Raw genomic sequence first — 14,662 nt, 5'->3', positions numbered from 1 at the left:
ATGCAGTAACTGTTGTTTATGTGTTATTATAGAAGCCTGCCACTTTGATAAATAGGTCTCAATCTGTCTATTAAACCCAGTCTTGTATTATTACTGTGTTCCAAATTGCAAAGTGCTAAATAATATGCTTGTGCTATATAAATAAATGATAGATAAATAAATAAATAAGAGGCTCTAATGCACATAAAAAAACTGAAACTGCTGTAATTTACTTTGTTTTGACATCACCTGTCTCATCCCTGTGTATGAATTTTCCAACTTATTCCAATGCATTTCTGTACAGCAAGTATACAGATCTGTCACTCAAACTGTACCCTGCTCAGCAAGAGAAGTACCCTCCTCCTAACATTGTAACCTGCCTCAGAGAAGTAAAATAAAACACTTAAGTCCAGGAATACACAGCCTCAGAATTTATATTTAGATTTATTACTGTCTTTATTTTCTTTTTGAGGCTATACCTATGATGATTTACAATTAATATATATTTTATATATATATATGTATATAATATATATATATATATATATATATATAGTCCAATGAATCCAAAAAGCGGCACTCAGAGACTTAGGAATAGCAAAAAAAGGACCCCCTCCGGGGTAACTTTATTCGGTCATGGTCGACGTTTCGGGGAGCTTGTCCCCTTTCTCAAGACAACAATAAAGTGAACAAGACAAACACCAAATATAAATATGCAAAACTCTCACCAATACCTCTAATCAGGTGTGCAGAGCTCCATCCACCGCCAGAAACACGCGTCACCACCCGGAAGAGCAGAATAGCACCAACCGGATATGACGTCGCGCCTCCCGGCGTCTGGAGCTATGACAACCAGAACACCATGTTAACATTGCTAAATAACAAAGCATGGAGCTTGCGGCCAAAAAACATTATGTACATTTAAACAAATGACATACATATACCTGACTTATAAGTGACAATAGGATTTGAGACTGTGAGCGGCCAACATGACCGGTCACAGAACAAATAATGCATATTGCAATAATACATTTAAAGTAATATGCACCAATATCATATAAAAATTGTATAAATAAAGCAACATATAAAAAAGAACATGAAACATATAGCAATAATCAATATTTCATGAACAGCACATAAAGAAATGAATCAATAATAAATATATGAAATCTTTTTAAATGCAAAGCATAATCAATGGTGAAAAAAATATTAAAGTGAATATAGATTAATTTATATATAAAAATCATTAATCACTGGCTCTAACCACATTGCCAATACTGACATCTAGTTATTTTGTTGGAGGTTATTTCAAGACAGAATTTATCAACTAATCCCATTAAACTATCAATCACGACTGACAAACAAAAAATCTGTTTCCTTGATATTCTTATTACGGTCAATGAGGGTATGATTCAAACAGCGTTATATACCAAGCCCACTGACCGTAATACGCTTTTACATTTTGACAGTTTTCATCCAAAGTCATCTGTTTATGGCTTACCATACTCTCAGTTTTTGAGAGTGGTCAAATGTAATAGTAATAATGATAAAACATTGAAACAACTTGATGTTATGTTTAATAAATTTTTGGCACGCGGGTACCCCCGTGACATTCTGTTGAAGTCCAAAGATAAGGCGATGGCTAAAAATAGGTTATCTTTGTTAAAATCTACTACTAAAAAGAAAAATGATAAATTTGTCATTCCGTGGGTCAATGAATATAATACCAGCAGCAATTACACCCGTAAGGAGGCAAAAAAATTGTGGCCTATAGTTAGCACTGACCCCGAGTTAAAATGCCTTTCTAAGGCACGGCTGATGCCATGTTATACTAGAAGCAAAAACATTAGAGACATGGTTGTGAAAACGGATATTACAGGGTTCTCTAAAGTTAAAACCAAACATTTTTTAAGTCGTAAAAATGGGTGTTTCCGTTGTTTGGGGTGCACGACCTGTTCCTATTTGTTAGTAGGAGATTCCATTAAACATCCACATTCGGGCAAACAGTTCAAAATTGCTTGGCCTCTTTCTTGCAATTCAAGCTTTGTTGTCTATGTCATAATTTGTCCTTGCGGGCTTTATTACATAGGCAAAACGGAATGTACCTTTAAAATCCGCATGGCTCAACATCGATCGGCTATTAGATCGGCATTAACTACAGGCTCTAGTGAGCAGTCGGTCGCACGACATTTTAGCCTGCTAAGACACAATTTGGCCACATTACGCTATAAGATCACTGATTTTGTTCCACTTTCTGTAAGAGGGGGTGATAGAGGTAGACGACTTTTACAATTGGAATCCCAGTGGATTTATCGCCTTGATACCTTATCCCCTAGAGGTCTTAATGAGAACTTGGGTCTTATTAATTTTTTGTAATGAAATGTTCCATTTATTACGATACTTAAAAAAATACTAACCTTACGTTTTTGTTTCTTTACTATTGTTTGATAGGGACTTGGGTTTGTTCATATTCAGATGGATATTTGGAGTTTTACATTTATTTTGTCTTATTGCATGAGAAATGTGTTATGCATAATTATACTGTTATTCTTGTATATCCCCTACGAGTACTGTTTTTCTAGTTGGCATGGTTTTAGCCAATACTTGTGGCTTTGTTTTTTGATACAATGTGGTATGTCGCCACTAGATGTCAGTATTGGCAATGTGGTTAGAGCCAGTGATTAATGATTTTTATATATAAATTAATCTATATTCACTTTAATATTTTTTTCACCATTGATTATGCTTTGCATTTAAAAAGATTTCATATATTTATTATTGATTCATTTCTTTATGTGCTGTTCATGAAATATTGATTATTGCTATATGTTTCATGTTCTTTTTTTATATGTTGCTTTATTTATACAATTTTTATATGATATTGGTGCATATTACTTTAAATGTATTATTGCAATATGCATTATATGTTCTGTGACCGGTCATGTTGGCCGCTCACTGTCTCAAATCCTATTGTCACTTATAAGTCAGGTATATGTATGTCATTTGTTTAAATGTACATAATGTTTTTTGGCCGCAAGCTCCACGCTTTGTTATTTAGCAATGTTAACATGGTGTTCTGGTTGTCATAGCTCCAGACGCCGGGAGGCGCGACGTCATATCCGGTTGGTGCTATTCTGCTCTTCCGGGTGGTGACGCGTGTTTCTGGTGGTGGATGGAGCTCTGCACACCTGATTAGAGGTATCGGTGAGTGTTTTGCATATTTATATTTGGTGTTTGTCTTGTTCACTTTATTGTTGTCTTGAGAAAGGGGACAAGCTCCCCGAAACGTCGACCATGACCGAATAAAGTTACCCCGGAGGGGGTCCTTTTTTTGCTATTCCTCAGTCTCTGAGTGCCGCTTTTTGGATTCATTGGACTACTTATGGGGAATTATCACCCTGTTGGAGGGCACCAGAGCAAGTTCATTATCCTAAGGACTGGTGAGTGCCGGGGTTCAGCCTGCTATATATATATTATATATATATATATATATATATATCATACTTGCCTACCCTCCCGATTTGGTCGGGAGCCTCCCGAAAATCGGGTGCCGCTCCCGACCTCCCGGGAAGGCAGGCAAGTCTCCCGGAACCAGCCGCAGCCATCCCGCACCCCCCCGTTGGCGGCCACATAGTATGCAGCCCGGGGGATCAGATGACACGATTCGCGTTAAAACGCGTCATCGAAGCCCCGCCCCCCGCAGTACAGTGTCTGTATTATGGGCTCTGCACACCTGATGTGTAAAGAGCGTGGTCCAGGCTGTCCCCTCCCGGAAGGGACAGCCTAAAGGTAGGCAAGTCTGATATATATATATATATATATATATATATATATATTTTTAGTGTCCCAAATGCTGCCTGCAATGGTTGTGGGGATAAACTCACATAGGTGATTACAACCTGCCCAGCAAGGGTTCCTGGCTCTACATATCCATGCTGTTCTGTAAGGAGGAGTCTATGAGCGATACTATATACAGTGGTTTTGTAAGACACACTAAATTATATAAAAAGAACAGCTTATTGTATGGTGTCTTTTCCTATCTTTATGTTTATCTTTATTTAATTAGGGAGTTTATAAAGCAATGCAATATGTTTAGTAAAATAGTTTGTTGCAGGTGTTACACAGTTATTCACAGAAAATGAATCTTTTTTTGTCTAACATAGGAAAGAGACAGGTAAGAGGTGGAGAAACATGACTGTACTGCTCATCTGTATGTGTTTTCTCTTCTCTAGCCTATACTGAGCACTTCAAAGCACATGGACAAATCATTTGCCTATAAATTCCTTCATCCTTGGCTTGGTTTGGGACTTTTAACAAGGTACTGTAAATATATATTGTCCTTGTATAATACTGATGAGAGTAATTGTATCTATTTGTTTCCCTTCATGTATAGCTCCCATAATTCAAGACCTAAATATAGGTTTTCCGTGGTCGTGCATCAGACTCTACACCTTTTACACTTACATAAATGACTTGAAAAGAGCGGCACCTTTGCAAGCAGCACATATCCCCCGTCAACATAGCATGGATAGGGACTTAGAGGGAGCGAAGCACACACCGCCAACCAAGTAGGACACAGAAATAACCTGTAGTCATGAAATCTACCCCATATTTTCTTATAGGTATCAAATAAAGTAAAACACATTACAAGAACCTATCCCCACTAATTCTGCTAATATGGATGGTGGGAGGATGAGTTATACTCAAATACAGTATGGACAATAAAACGTTTTAGGTTAATAAAATGGGAGCTGTCCATACCTTCTCATAGTAACCTCCTATAATACCTCATTATGTAAACGTCCCCAAATCCTTATTACCACTCCATCATTTAGATAAGTGATAAACAGTCTGATACACTTCAGGACCCACATTGGGTGGCCCTCATACCTTCAAAAGGGCTTCACCTAACCTGGCTAATGGCCACTCATATACATACATATATGTTTTTTAATGCAAGTAGGCGTAACACTATAATGTATTTTATACTAAAACGATAGTTCTTTACATACAGTACAAATCTGATCATAGCAGATATGATCAGACAGAACAGCAACTCTGTATGGCTTGTACTGGCTTGTATGAGTAGCTGCTGACTGACCAGAAAATAGGCAATTAGCATTCTGGTTATTGTGCACAATGACGGGATGTGACCATGAAGTATATATATATTCCTAGCTCTACATATATACATATACATATAGTACACATATATGTACATATAGATATAGTACACCACAAATTGAGCCTAGTGGAAAAGTAGGCTCTCTTACACACTAAAAGAAGTATTGTGGATCTGCAATCTTTATGATTTTTGAATGACATTAGCCTGATTCAGGGGTGGACGTAATGGCGATGTTTGCACAGTTGAGAGATTATTTGCTACTGTGTCCGCTATTGTATACAGAGGCGCTGGCATTAGACCTGGCGAGGCAAAACCATGGGTGTTCCTGGATTGTGTCTGGGAGGTAGCCTAAAGTGTGCGCAAAAAAATGCTGGGTGAGTTATAGGAGTGTCACAGGCGTGTGAGTAAATGCGACTGCATTCCCAAACGCAGAGCCGCAGCCTCAGAGGCCATGTTTAGCCAGTGTTGAGAAGGAAACCACGCCAGCCATAGGTTGGTGCAAGTGTGGAGGTTGGACACGATGGTGCACCGATGGTGGAGAGTTCAAAACCACTGGCAGATTAGCACTGTCCACAGGCATTGAAAGTGGCCATATTTCCATATTTCCCCATCTGCAACTCCACAAAAAAATTGCAAGTGGGCGGTATTAGCATTTACCTCTGAATGAGGTCCTTAGAGCTTTATTTATACACGCGCTAAAACTTTTTCTCATGTTTTTTAGCAGGAGAAAAAGGTTCTTACTAATTATAAAAAGCAGAAACAGCAGAGAAACAGTCAGATATTCACTGTTACTCTTTGCATTGTGTGGAAGTGCCTGCCTTATAGCTTACAATGGGGTTCGGGCAATTTAAAGGAGAAATAATAGTTTTGCTTTGTGAAGATGGCGCTATGTGCACTTTCGAGCCGGCAGTCAGGGAGAAAAGCAGGGAAGAGAATGGTCTCTTTATGTCTTCTCCCATAATGCACTGTGTAGATCTGCGTGTGACGGCATAAAAAGTGAGTCACGCGTCCACACTGCGCATGCGCAAAAATGGTGCATATGCTTTACTGTTAAAGACATCTTTTACAATTAGGAAAGATGTCTCCAATCATGTGCAAAGCCTTCGCCATAACTCACCATTAACGCTTGGTCTGTCCCGACATTATAAAATACATAAATTACATAATAATTTCAAAGTGATATGCTGCAAATATATTTTTAGACAACTTTTCAGATTTTTTGATATTTTGTAATAAACCCCTTGGTGACAAAATCATTGTGCTAAACAGGATAGTGGCACTCCTCTGAGGACATCTAGTGGTTACATTGCAAACTGCACCATTAAAAAACAAAGTATTGCTTGACATTTATTTTTATTTATTTATTAACAGTTTCTTATATAGCGCAGCATATTCCGTTGTGCTTTACAATTGGAACATTAATAGAACAAAACTGTATAATAACAGACAGATATATAGGTAGGAAGGCCCTGCTCACAAGCTTACAATGTACAGTAGATACAGGTTCAGTGTGGGACTGGGGCATGAAGGGCCCACCAGGAGAATGCAGTGTTACAAGCCCATGCTTAACAGAGGCTTGGCTAACCATTAGAGAGTGCATGGTCTGATACAGAGGTGTCACCGGATCTGGTGACACCTGCTGCGCACTCTGGATACCCCTGGTGCGCCTGAGCCAAAAGGGGTGTTGCCTAAATAAAGTTGGCGTTGACTCACGGGGGATCCTGATAACAGCACTCTGGGGGCAGCCCAGCATCACTGAAGATGCTGGGCTGCCCCTGGAGACTGGGCAGTCTGCACTGTCGGCTCCTCTTCTATGACAGGTGCCGGGTGCTGCTGGAAAATGTCACACTGCAGCACCCAGTTCCTGTCATTGCAGAGAAGCGGGCATTATAGTGTCATTCCCTCCGAGGGTGACACCCGGGTGTGGCCCTCACCCCCCTCATGAGGAAACTGGTCTGATGCTGATGGTGCATGCATGATACTATACCAGATTGATAACAGCAATGCATTTCGTGAATACACCACAGTCCTGGGAGTGCAGTATAATGTAACATATGTATAATAATTAAGCACATGATGATGATCCTGTCTATATATAGTTATATTCACCTCATTAATGCACTGTACATGTGATAGGGGACCATGGTACTGTCTGGCCAGTATCTAAAACTCAAATGTCTAAGCTCTTACCACTGAGATGACTGTGGGGTCTATTTAGTAAGCCTTGGATACAGTGGCAGCTCCAAAGGTGGGGCCAGGGCTGCTGTCAGGGGGGGACTGCCAGGCCCGGAGTCCCGGGCCCTGGAGACTACAGTGCAGAATATATGAATCGACAGTCGGGGAGACACAGCACCGCCAGCAATATTTGAAATATGGCTCCGGCCGCAAGACATTACAGCTCGCAGACCGGCAGTCAATCAGAAGCAGCCATTGCGGCCGCTCCTGATTGGCTGCTGGTCCGCTGGCTGTGATTGGCTTGCGGCAGTGTCATATTTCAAATACCGCCAGCGGTGCTGTGTCTCCCCGGCTGTAGATTCATATATCTGCACTGCTGTCTCCCGGGCCCTTTGAACAAACATGGTAGGACTCCCTCCTCTGTGCCCCTCCACCTAGTGCAGCAAGCCTTCCCTGTCCTATCCCCCTCCCCAGTCCAGCCTTCCCTTCCCTGTGCCTCCCCCCTAGTGTACCTAGCCTCCCCCCCCTAGTACAGCCAGCTTTCCCTGCCCTGTGCCCCCCAATTAAGGTCCAGCCTTCCCTGCCTTGTGCACCCCTAGTCCAGCATTCCCAGCCCTGTGCCCCCCATGCCCATCCTGCCTTCCCCACCCCAAACTTTCAGAATTTTTAAACTGGGTTATGCACAATTGACATCCAACCCCCCTGTGTAGCTCCTCCCATATTATACATACCTCTACCCACCTCTGCGCCATCCCCCAGGGCCCAGCTTTCTTTGTCAGTACCAGGCCCCACGATTTCTGATGGCAGCCCTGGGTGGGGCTGCAGTGCAGTCCAAAATTAAAATAGGGGAGCCACACCAACTGCTCTTCCAAATGCTGCCAAACATCACCAGCCAGGACTCACTAGCAGTTGGTGTGGCTCCCCTATTTGATTCTTGGACTGCACTGCAGCCCCACCTCTGGAGCCGCCACTGCTTGGATGGAGATAAAGTGATCAGAGATTAAGTCCCAACCAATCAGCTCCTAACTGCCATGTCACAGGCTGTGTTTGAAAAATTACAGGAGCTGATTAGTTGGGACCTTATCTCAGTTCACTTCATCTCCATCCAAGGCTTAGTAAATAGACCCCTTAATTGTAGGCCAATGAATGAATTAAGAGCTGCAATGCCATTCCAGTCACTGGCAGGAACTGTGTTCATTATGTTAAAACCCACAGCCAACAAGAGAAGAGAACATGTATGTGTTGTGACAACCTAATCTACTTGGCAGGAGGGTGAATCTTGGAGTAGTTTCTATAGAAGCGAACCAAGCACCCATGTTCATTTGTGCTCCTGCTCCACCAGGTAACTGATCCTCTAATAATAGAGTAACAATGTATAATTTGAGTTAGTCTAGAGCCTGACCCCTAGAAGAGGGGACGAGCCCTCGGCAGTGGGCCCCATGGGGATTTTCCTTGTACCCCTGTGGGCCAGTCCATCCTTGTACAAGTTACTATTCTTCCACTAGTTGTTAAATGTAACACTCTGAAAGCAAATTCAGTAAGTTATCATATTCACAGTTCTGATTTATATTTGTTTATTGACATAAGTTTATTGATACATTTTCCTCTTCCAGCACTGGAGAGAAGTGGCGTACTAGAAGGAAGATGATTACGCCAACATTCCATTTTGCTATTCTTACTGAATTCCTGGAAGTCATGAATGAGCAATCATATATATTGGTGGACAAGCTCAAGGATTGGGCTGGCAAAGGCTCCTTTAACTGCTTTATGGATGTAACGCTTTGCGCCTTGGATATAATATGTGGTAAGTCAGAATTAAAGCACTTGTGCGCTGATAACAAGTTAGACATCATTTTGAAACTGTAAGAAATAAAGAAACACACTGTATTTTACACAAATACACCGTTAGCTGCATTTACTGGTTAATGGTCCACTTCCGATTTTTTATGGTCAAGGCCCTTTCCAGGAATGTGCATGTTGGCAAAGGTCAGGGAGGGCTGGAGGAACAGTGTGCACGCGGTAGAGACCAGTAACATAAATTCTATGGCACTGGCTTTCTAACTGTGGTGCAGGCTGTGGTCAGTAAGATAAACTCTATGGCAATGTCCTTCCGATATTGGTGTGATACAGAATTCACAACAGTTCATGATTCATTTGTACTTCACCCTTTAAAGTTTCGAAATATCGTTTTTATACAAATCTATAACTAAATGTTCACTGACATTTACCAGCTGTGAGGGAGTAAGATGAAGTGAGTAAGGGTGTGAAAAATGTTGTTTTAGCTTTTTTATGCTCTGAAAAACTGTCATTGTGGATGTAGCCAAATGGCTCAACTCATCTATAAAGTGAAAACAGCATATTTTGAAATTGTGTTTTGTTTGACCTTTGTCTGGATGTGGAGGTAAATTTACTAAAAGTCAATTTTGGCTCCAATTAATATCCACCAAACTAGAACCAACATCCCCACAAAATCAACTACAGTGTATTCAAAATAGATGATTTACTAACAGTCAATTTTAAGTTCCATTCTGATTTCGATAGTGCATTGGTTTCTATTTGAAGTTCTATTTGCAGTTCTATTTGAAGTTTCAAAATGCGTTCTATTCACCCTCAATAGAACCCAAAATCCACCCAAAATAGACACAAAATTATACAAAAGCATTCCTATAGGCCAAAACATGCCACATGCACTGTATTACCCACAAACACCTTCATCCCAGTGCTAATTTGCAGATCCACGATTTTTAAAAAGTCATTGTTATGCCTTTAAATACCTGATTTGTAGGTCGGAGTGTATTTCATATGCATGGAGCTAATTAAACACCCGAGCCTGTGAGTATCTGCCTCCGGACAAGAAGGGGTTAATTGTTTAGTAAGGTAGTGTTGTGGGGTGGGGTTAGGTGTGGTTAGCCTATAGGATTTCTCGTGGAGGGAAAGAACAGTAGCAGTCACCATCTGTCTTTGGAGCTTGAGGTGCTCTCCCTTCCAATACATGGCTTAGGCTGATTGTACCCTACTGGGGTCAGCGGCACCACCGGTCCAGGTGGGCCCCATGTCATGTCATTGGGGTGGGAGGTGGATACCTTGGGTGTGGTAATAGACTGGCAGTTTGCCTCCCATTTAGAAGATTGGTGTGAGTATGCAGTTGGTAATCTTGCATTGTGGAGACGTTCTTTCTGCGCCACCATACTTTGTCTATTTTTCTTTCTTCTTCTATTAGTTAGTACAGTTATATATTTAATTAGTTTAAAAATAAATAAAGCTGACCTTCCTTTCCCCTTATATAAGTCTCTGCATCGTTATTTCATGATTATGGTTGATGGTTTGACCTGCACTGTTAGGAGGAAGCACTCATCAGTCGATGGGGAGTTTAATACAGCCAAAGTGCCCCCAATGCTTCTCTCCCATGTTTTTTATTCCATCATAGTGAGCTTTCAGACAATTCTGTATGATTTAAAATCAAATAGAGCTGTTTCTAATGGTTCTATTGAAATTGGTTTGGTTCGATTTTTGGTCGATTTTCAAATGGACTGTTAGTAAATAAGCTTTCTCTACTGATGGTTATGGAGAAGTTCTGATGGTTTATTTGAAGTTTTATTTGTGTGTGAAGTAAAATTTCTGGGTATTTTGAGAGGATTTTGAGTCGGTTTTGCCTTTAGTAAATACCTGATTGTCAAAATCACTACCAATTCACCTCAAAATCACAACAAATTAACATGGAAATAAATATCTACCCTTAGTAAATTTACCCAATGAATTTGTGTGATATTGTCATGAAAACATTCAGAGCAGGAAATGCAGATTACAGACAAAATAATAAGATTTATTCATTAGTATCATTGGAGTCTGTATCTCTGATCAGTCTATGGAGGATTGTGTGAAAAACTGAGCTTCATAAGATAAATCAATTGAGCAGGTTGCGATGAACAGCATATTCCCACTGCAGCTCACTTACAGTTGGTTTTCACAGGGGAAAGTATGAACAGGCATTTCAGATATACTGGACTGTACCCCGCACTGAGCAAAAAAGAGCATGGTGGAGCTGCAAACATCTATAAAACGTTCTGTTCGGAATATCAAAGTCAGTCCTAATCTGAGAAGAGGAACAGAGCACACCATCCTGATACAATTGACCTATAGCTCCCACTCCATGAGACAACCAGAGGGATCCACCCACAAAAGAACAAGGAGTAAAAAAAAAGGGGGGTGGAGAGTTAGGATCAATAGCAGAATCATCCAAAAGCTTAGCCGATCACTGCCAGACTTTGCGAGCCTGCACCAAAATAGGTGGACAGGACTTTAGGGAGGATGTAGCCATCAGAAACTGAAGTGAATTAAGGGGACTACCAGCCTGGTGAAGTAAAGCTCAGTGTGCATCCCCATGGTCAGGTTCAACAACCCAGTTCCAGAGATGCACCATCAGAGCAGCCAAATAATATAGCCTCATATCGGGAAGTGGAAGACCCCCTACTCTCTGGGACAACATACACAGATTATGTTTTTAATACTTTCATATCCAGATTGTTAACCTCAGAGGAGTGAATTTGTCATAAATCTTCAATAATGATGTTTTCAATACAAAAAAGCATAAAAAAATGTTACAAACTATATAAAAATGTTTTATAGTTTAACTTTTATATGTTTAACAGACTCCAATTTACCAAAACACATTTTTACATTTTTCTATTCTTTAGAGACGGCCATGGGTAGGAAAATTCAAGCACAGAGCAACAGCGATTCTGAATATGTCAAAGCTATTTATGAGTATGTATTTTAAAAACACTAAACTTAATATTATTATTATTATTAATAATAGTTATTATTTAAATGTAACATTTAATGTGAGAAGTAGAAACAGCCAGACACAGAGTAAAGTTGATTGGCCGGGCACATGATTTAACACTATGGGCCTGGCACTGAGTCAGACACCTGCGGCTGCTTTTCCATACAGGTGTGGCAGCCTGCTTACTTGTGTATGCTAATTCCAGAATCCGGCTATGTATACTAAAATTCCATGTGACTGCATGTGGAAGTTTATTCCGCCCACTGGTCTTACATCTGCAGATGTCATCATTAGTATTGGGACTAAAGCTGGGTACACACTAGACGATATGTCGTTCATCACATCATGCGTCAGCCGCGTACATACATCATCTAATGTGTACCCCATATTACCCCAGACCCATGCTTGGTGGAGAAGATCTGGCTGAAAGAAATCTGCACACTACGATCGAGCAAGGAAGTCTGCTTACACGCCCACGTTGCTCCCATGACACTCTCACGAGACAGAAACGTTCCATGCGTACCCATGGTCTCTGCCCATTAACCTGCTGGAACCCCCCATTTCACAGAAAGTGTGGTTCAATCAACAGATGGTTAAAACCATAGTCACTAACGATCTGTGCGGAGACCTGATCCCGCGCATGCATAGAAGCCGATTTCTTTTCTTGGCGCGCGTGTAGTATGCTTAAATTTGCGAGGTCCTTGAGCTAAAGCCGCAGCCAATGAGCTTCCTACAGAGGCGCCCACTGGCTGTGATGCTAATCTGCCGTTGTGTATATTGAGATGCACCATCGGTCTCGCCATGAGATGCCACCCACAAACGGCGCTATCTGTCACTCAAATTAGCATCCAGTCTGTGTACTACGAGCGCACGATTCCCGGCCGCAGTGACTGGTTCGTGCATGCGTACTTTAATGCATACGCATGCACATATATATGCGATAATCGCCCATAGTGTGTGTTCGCAACTTAACGAATGGGTCTGAATCAGGCCCTATGGCCCCAACAGTGCTCACTGGAAAATTCAGAAGTTTAGGGATCCTTCTGTAACCAATGCCATCAGTATGTTTTGCAACAATAAGGTTGCGATGGTCTTGAGAGAGCTCTTTGCTTTTGCCCATCATGAGATGTTTAATGTGTGACACCTTGGTAATGAGACACCTTTTTAAAGGCCATCAGTTGGGACTGAACCATCTTATATTAATTTGCACTGACAAGGGGCAGGATTGCTTTCTAATTACTGATAGATTTCAGCTGGTGTCTTGGCTTTCCATGCCTTTTTGCACCTCCATTTCTTCATGTGTTCAATATTTTTTCCCTGTGTCATTTCACATTATTACACATAACTTAATTTATGGACATCTATGGTTTGATTTATTTGCATGTGTGGATTGCATGGGTTGTTGCTGACATTTGGTGAAAATGTCATTACAATAGCCCCATTACAAATATATTTACTGAAAAAAATGTTGATGTGTTCAATACTTATTTTACCTGCCTTATATAGTTTTGAGGCAAAGATGTCCAGCAAAATCATTCTCCCATTGCCAGTGAACTTGCTTTGGTACACCCAGTAAACAGGACCGCCAGTCCCCCCATTTTCTGGAATTCTCCCAGTCGCTGGTCCCAAATGCCAGCAGCATGTCAATCATGCTGCGGTTTTTGGTGCATTGCAACCGACTTTGCCGGACCAGATCTAAATATGCAAAGGTCAAATTTAATCGGTAATCTGCATCACCTTTTGAAAAAGTGTTTATTTCTTAATCAGCCCCTAAGATTTAGGCATCCCCCCAAAGTGATCATGCTAGACTAGAGAGTGAAGAATCATGGTCAGAGGTGCTGTAGGAAGATAGCCAGTCATTTCCCAGCAACACGGACCAAGTCCCAGTGTTTCCAGAAGTAATCCTTAGCCTAACGGCTGGATCTCAGCCACTTTGGCCAAAATGTAAAACTCAAGAATGAATTCAAGGTAATTTGTTCTGGTGTTTAAAAAAATAAAGACAATCAGAAATCATTTAATTGTGTTTCATTTAGAATGAGTGATATGATACATCGTCGCCAGAAGATGCCTTGGTTGTGGCCGGACTTTGTGTATTCTCGTCTGAGAGCTGGAAAGAACCATGCTAAAAACCTCAAAATCCTCCATTCATTTACTGACGAGGTTAGTAGGTTAGTGACTGACATCATGGTGTTTATTATTTGTAGGCACAAATACAACTAAAGGGCACTTTTCTACTTATATTATATATTGGAGTTATGGTGATCTATGCTTGGTTAACTCTGCTCTTCATTATACATGCTTTTACATAGTTAATATAGTTTGTTCACTGTTACATATGTTATTTATTCAATTTTAATTTACATCTATAATGTAACATATTTTGTAGTTACTTGCTGCATTGTCAATGCTACAGATATAATTAAGAAGTCAGGAACTGTATACACAAATAAGGCACATATTGCTTACATACCTTGCAGAGCTGGCCGTATTGTGAGATGTATGCAGCTCTGCTAGGATAGTAGCCCATATTCAAATGCCTTCTTCCTGGGGAGCAGAGTAGAATGTGCTTCTGGCTTGCTCCTGGAGATGGGACATGACAG

General features: G+C 40.8%; 1 protein-coding gene across 1 annotated transcript in view; it reads left to right on the top strand.

The window, feature by feature from the left end:
• The window catches only part of CYP4V2 (cytochrome P450 family 4 subfamily V member 2), a 99,477-nt gene that overhangs the window by 67,693 nt on the left and 17,122 nt on the right, over window positions 1-14,662 (top strand). The window contains exons 3-6 of the mRNA XM_088478817.1: window positions 4,212-4,297; window positions 8,893-9,083; window positions 11,974-12,043; window positions 14,096-14,222. Coding sequence (XP_088334943.1) covers window positions 4,212-4,297; window positions 8,893-9,083; window positions 11,974-12,043; window positions 14,096-14,222 — 474 coding nt within the window. The remainder of the gene's footprint in view (window positions 1-4,211; window positions 4,298-8,892; window positions 9,084-11,973; window positions 12,044-14,095; window positions 14,223-14,662) is intronic.

Source organism: Taudactylus pleione, unplaced genomic scaffold, assembly GCF_031769625.1.
Source record: "Taudactylus pleione unplaced genomic scaffold, aTauple2 ptg000218l, whole genome shotgun sequence".
Classification (NCBI taxonomy): domain Eukaryota; kingdom Metazoa; phylum Chordata; class Amphibia; order Anura; family Myobatrachidae; genus Taudactylus; species Taudactylus pleione.
Note: the sequence above shows the minus strand (reverse complement) of the source record. Positions and strands in the feature narration are given on the sequence as shown.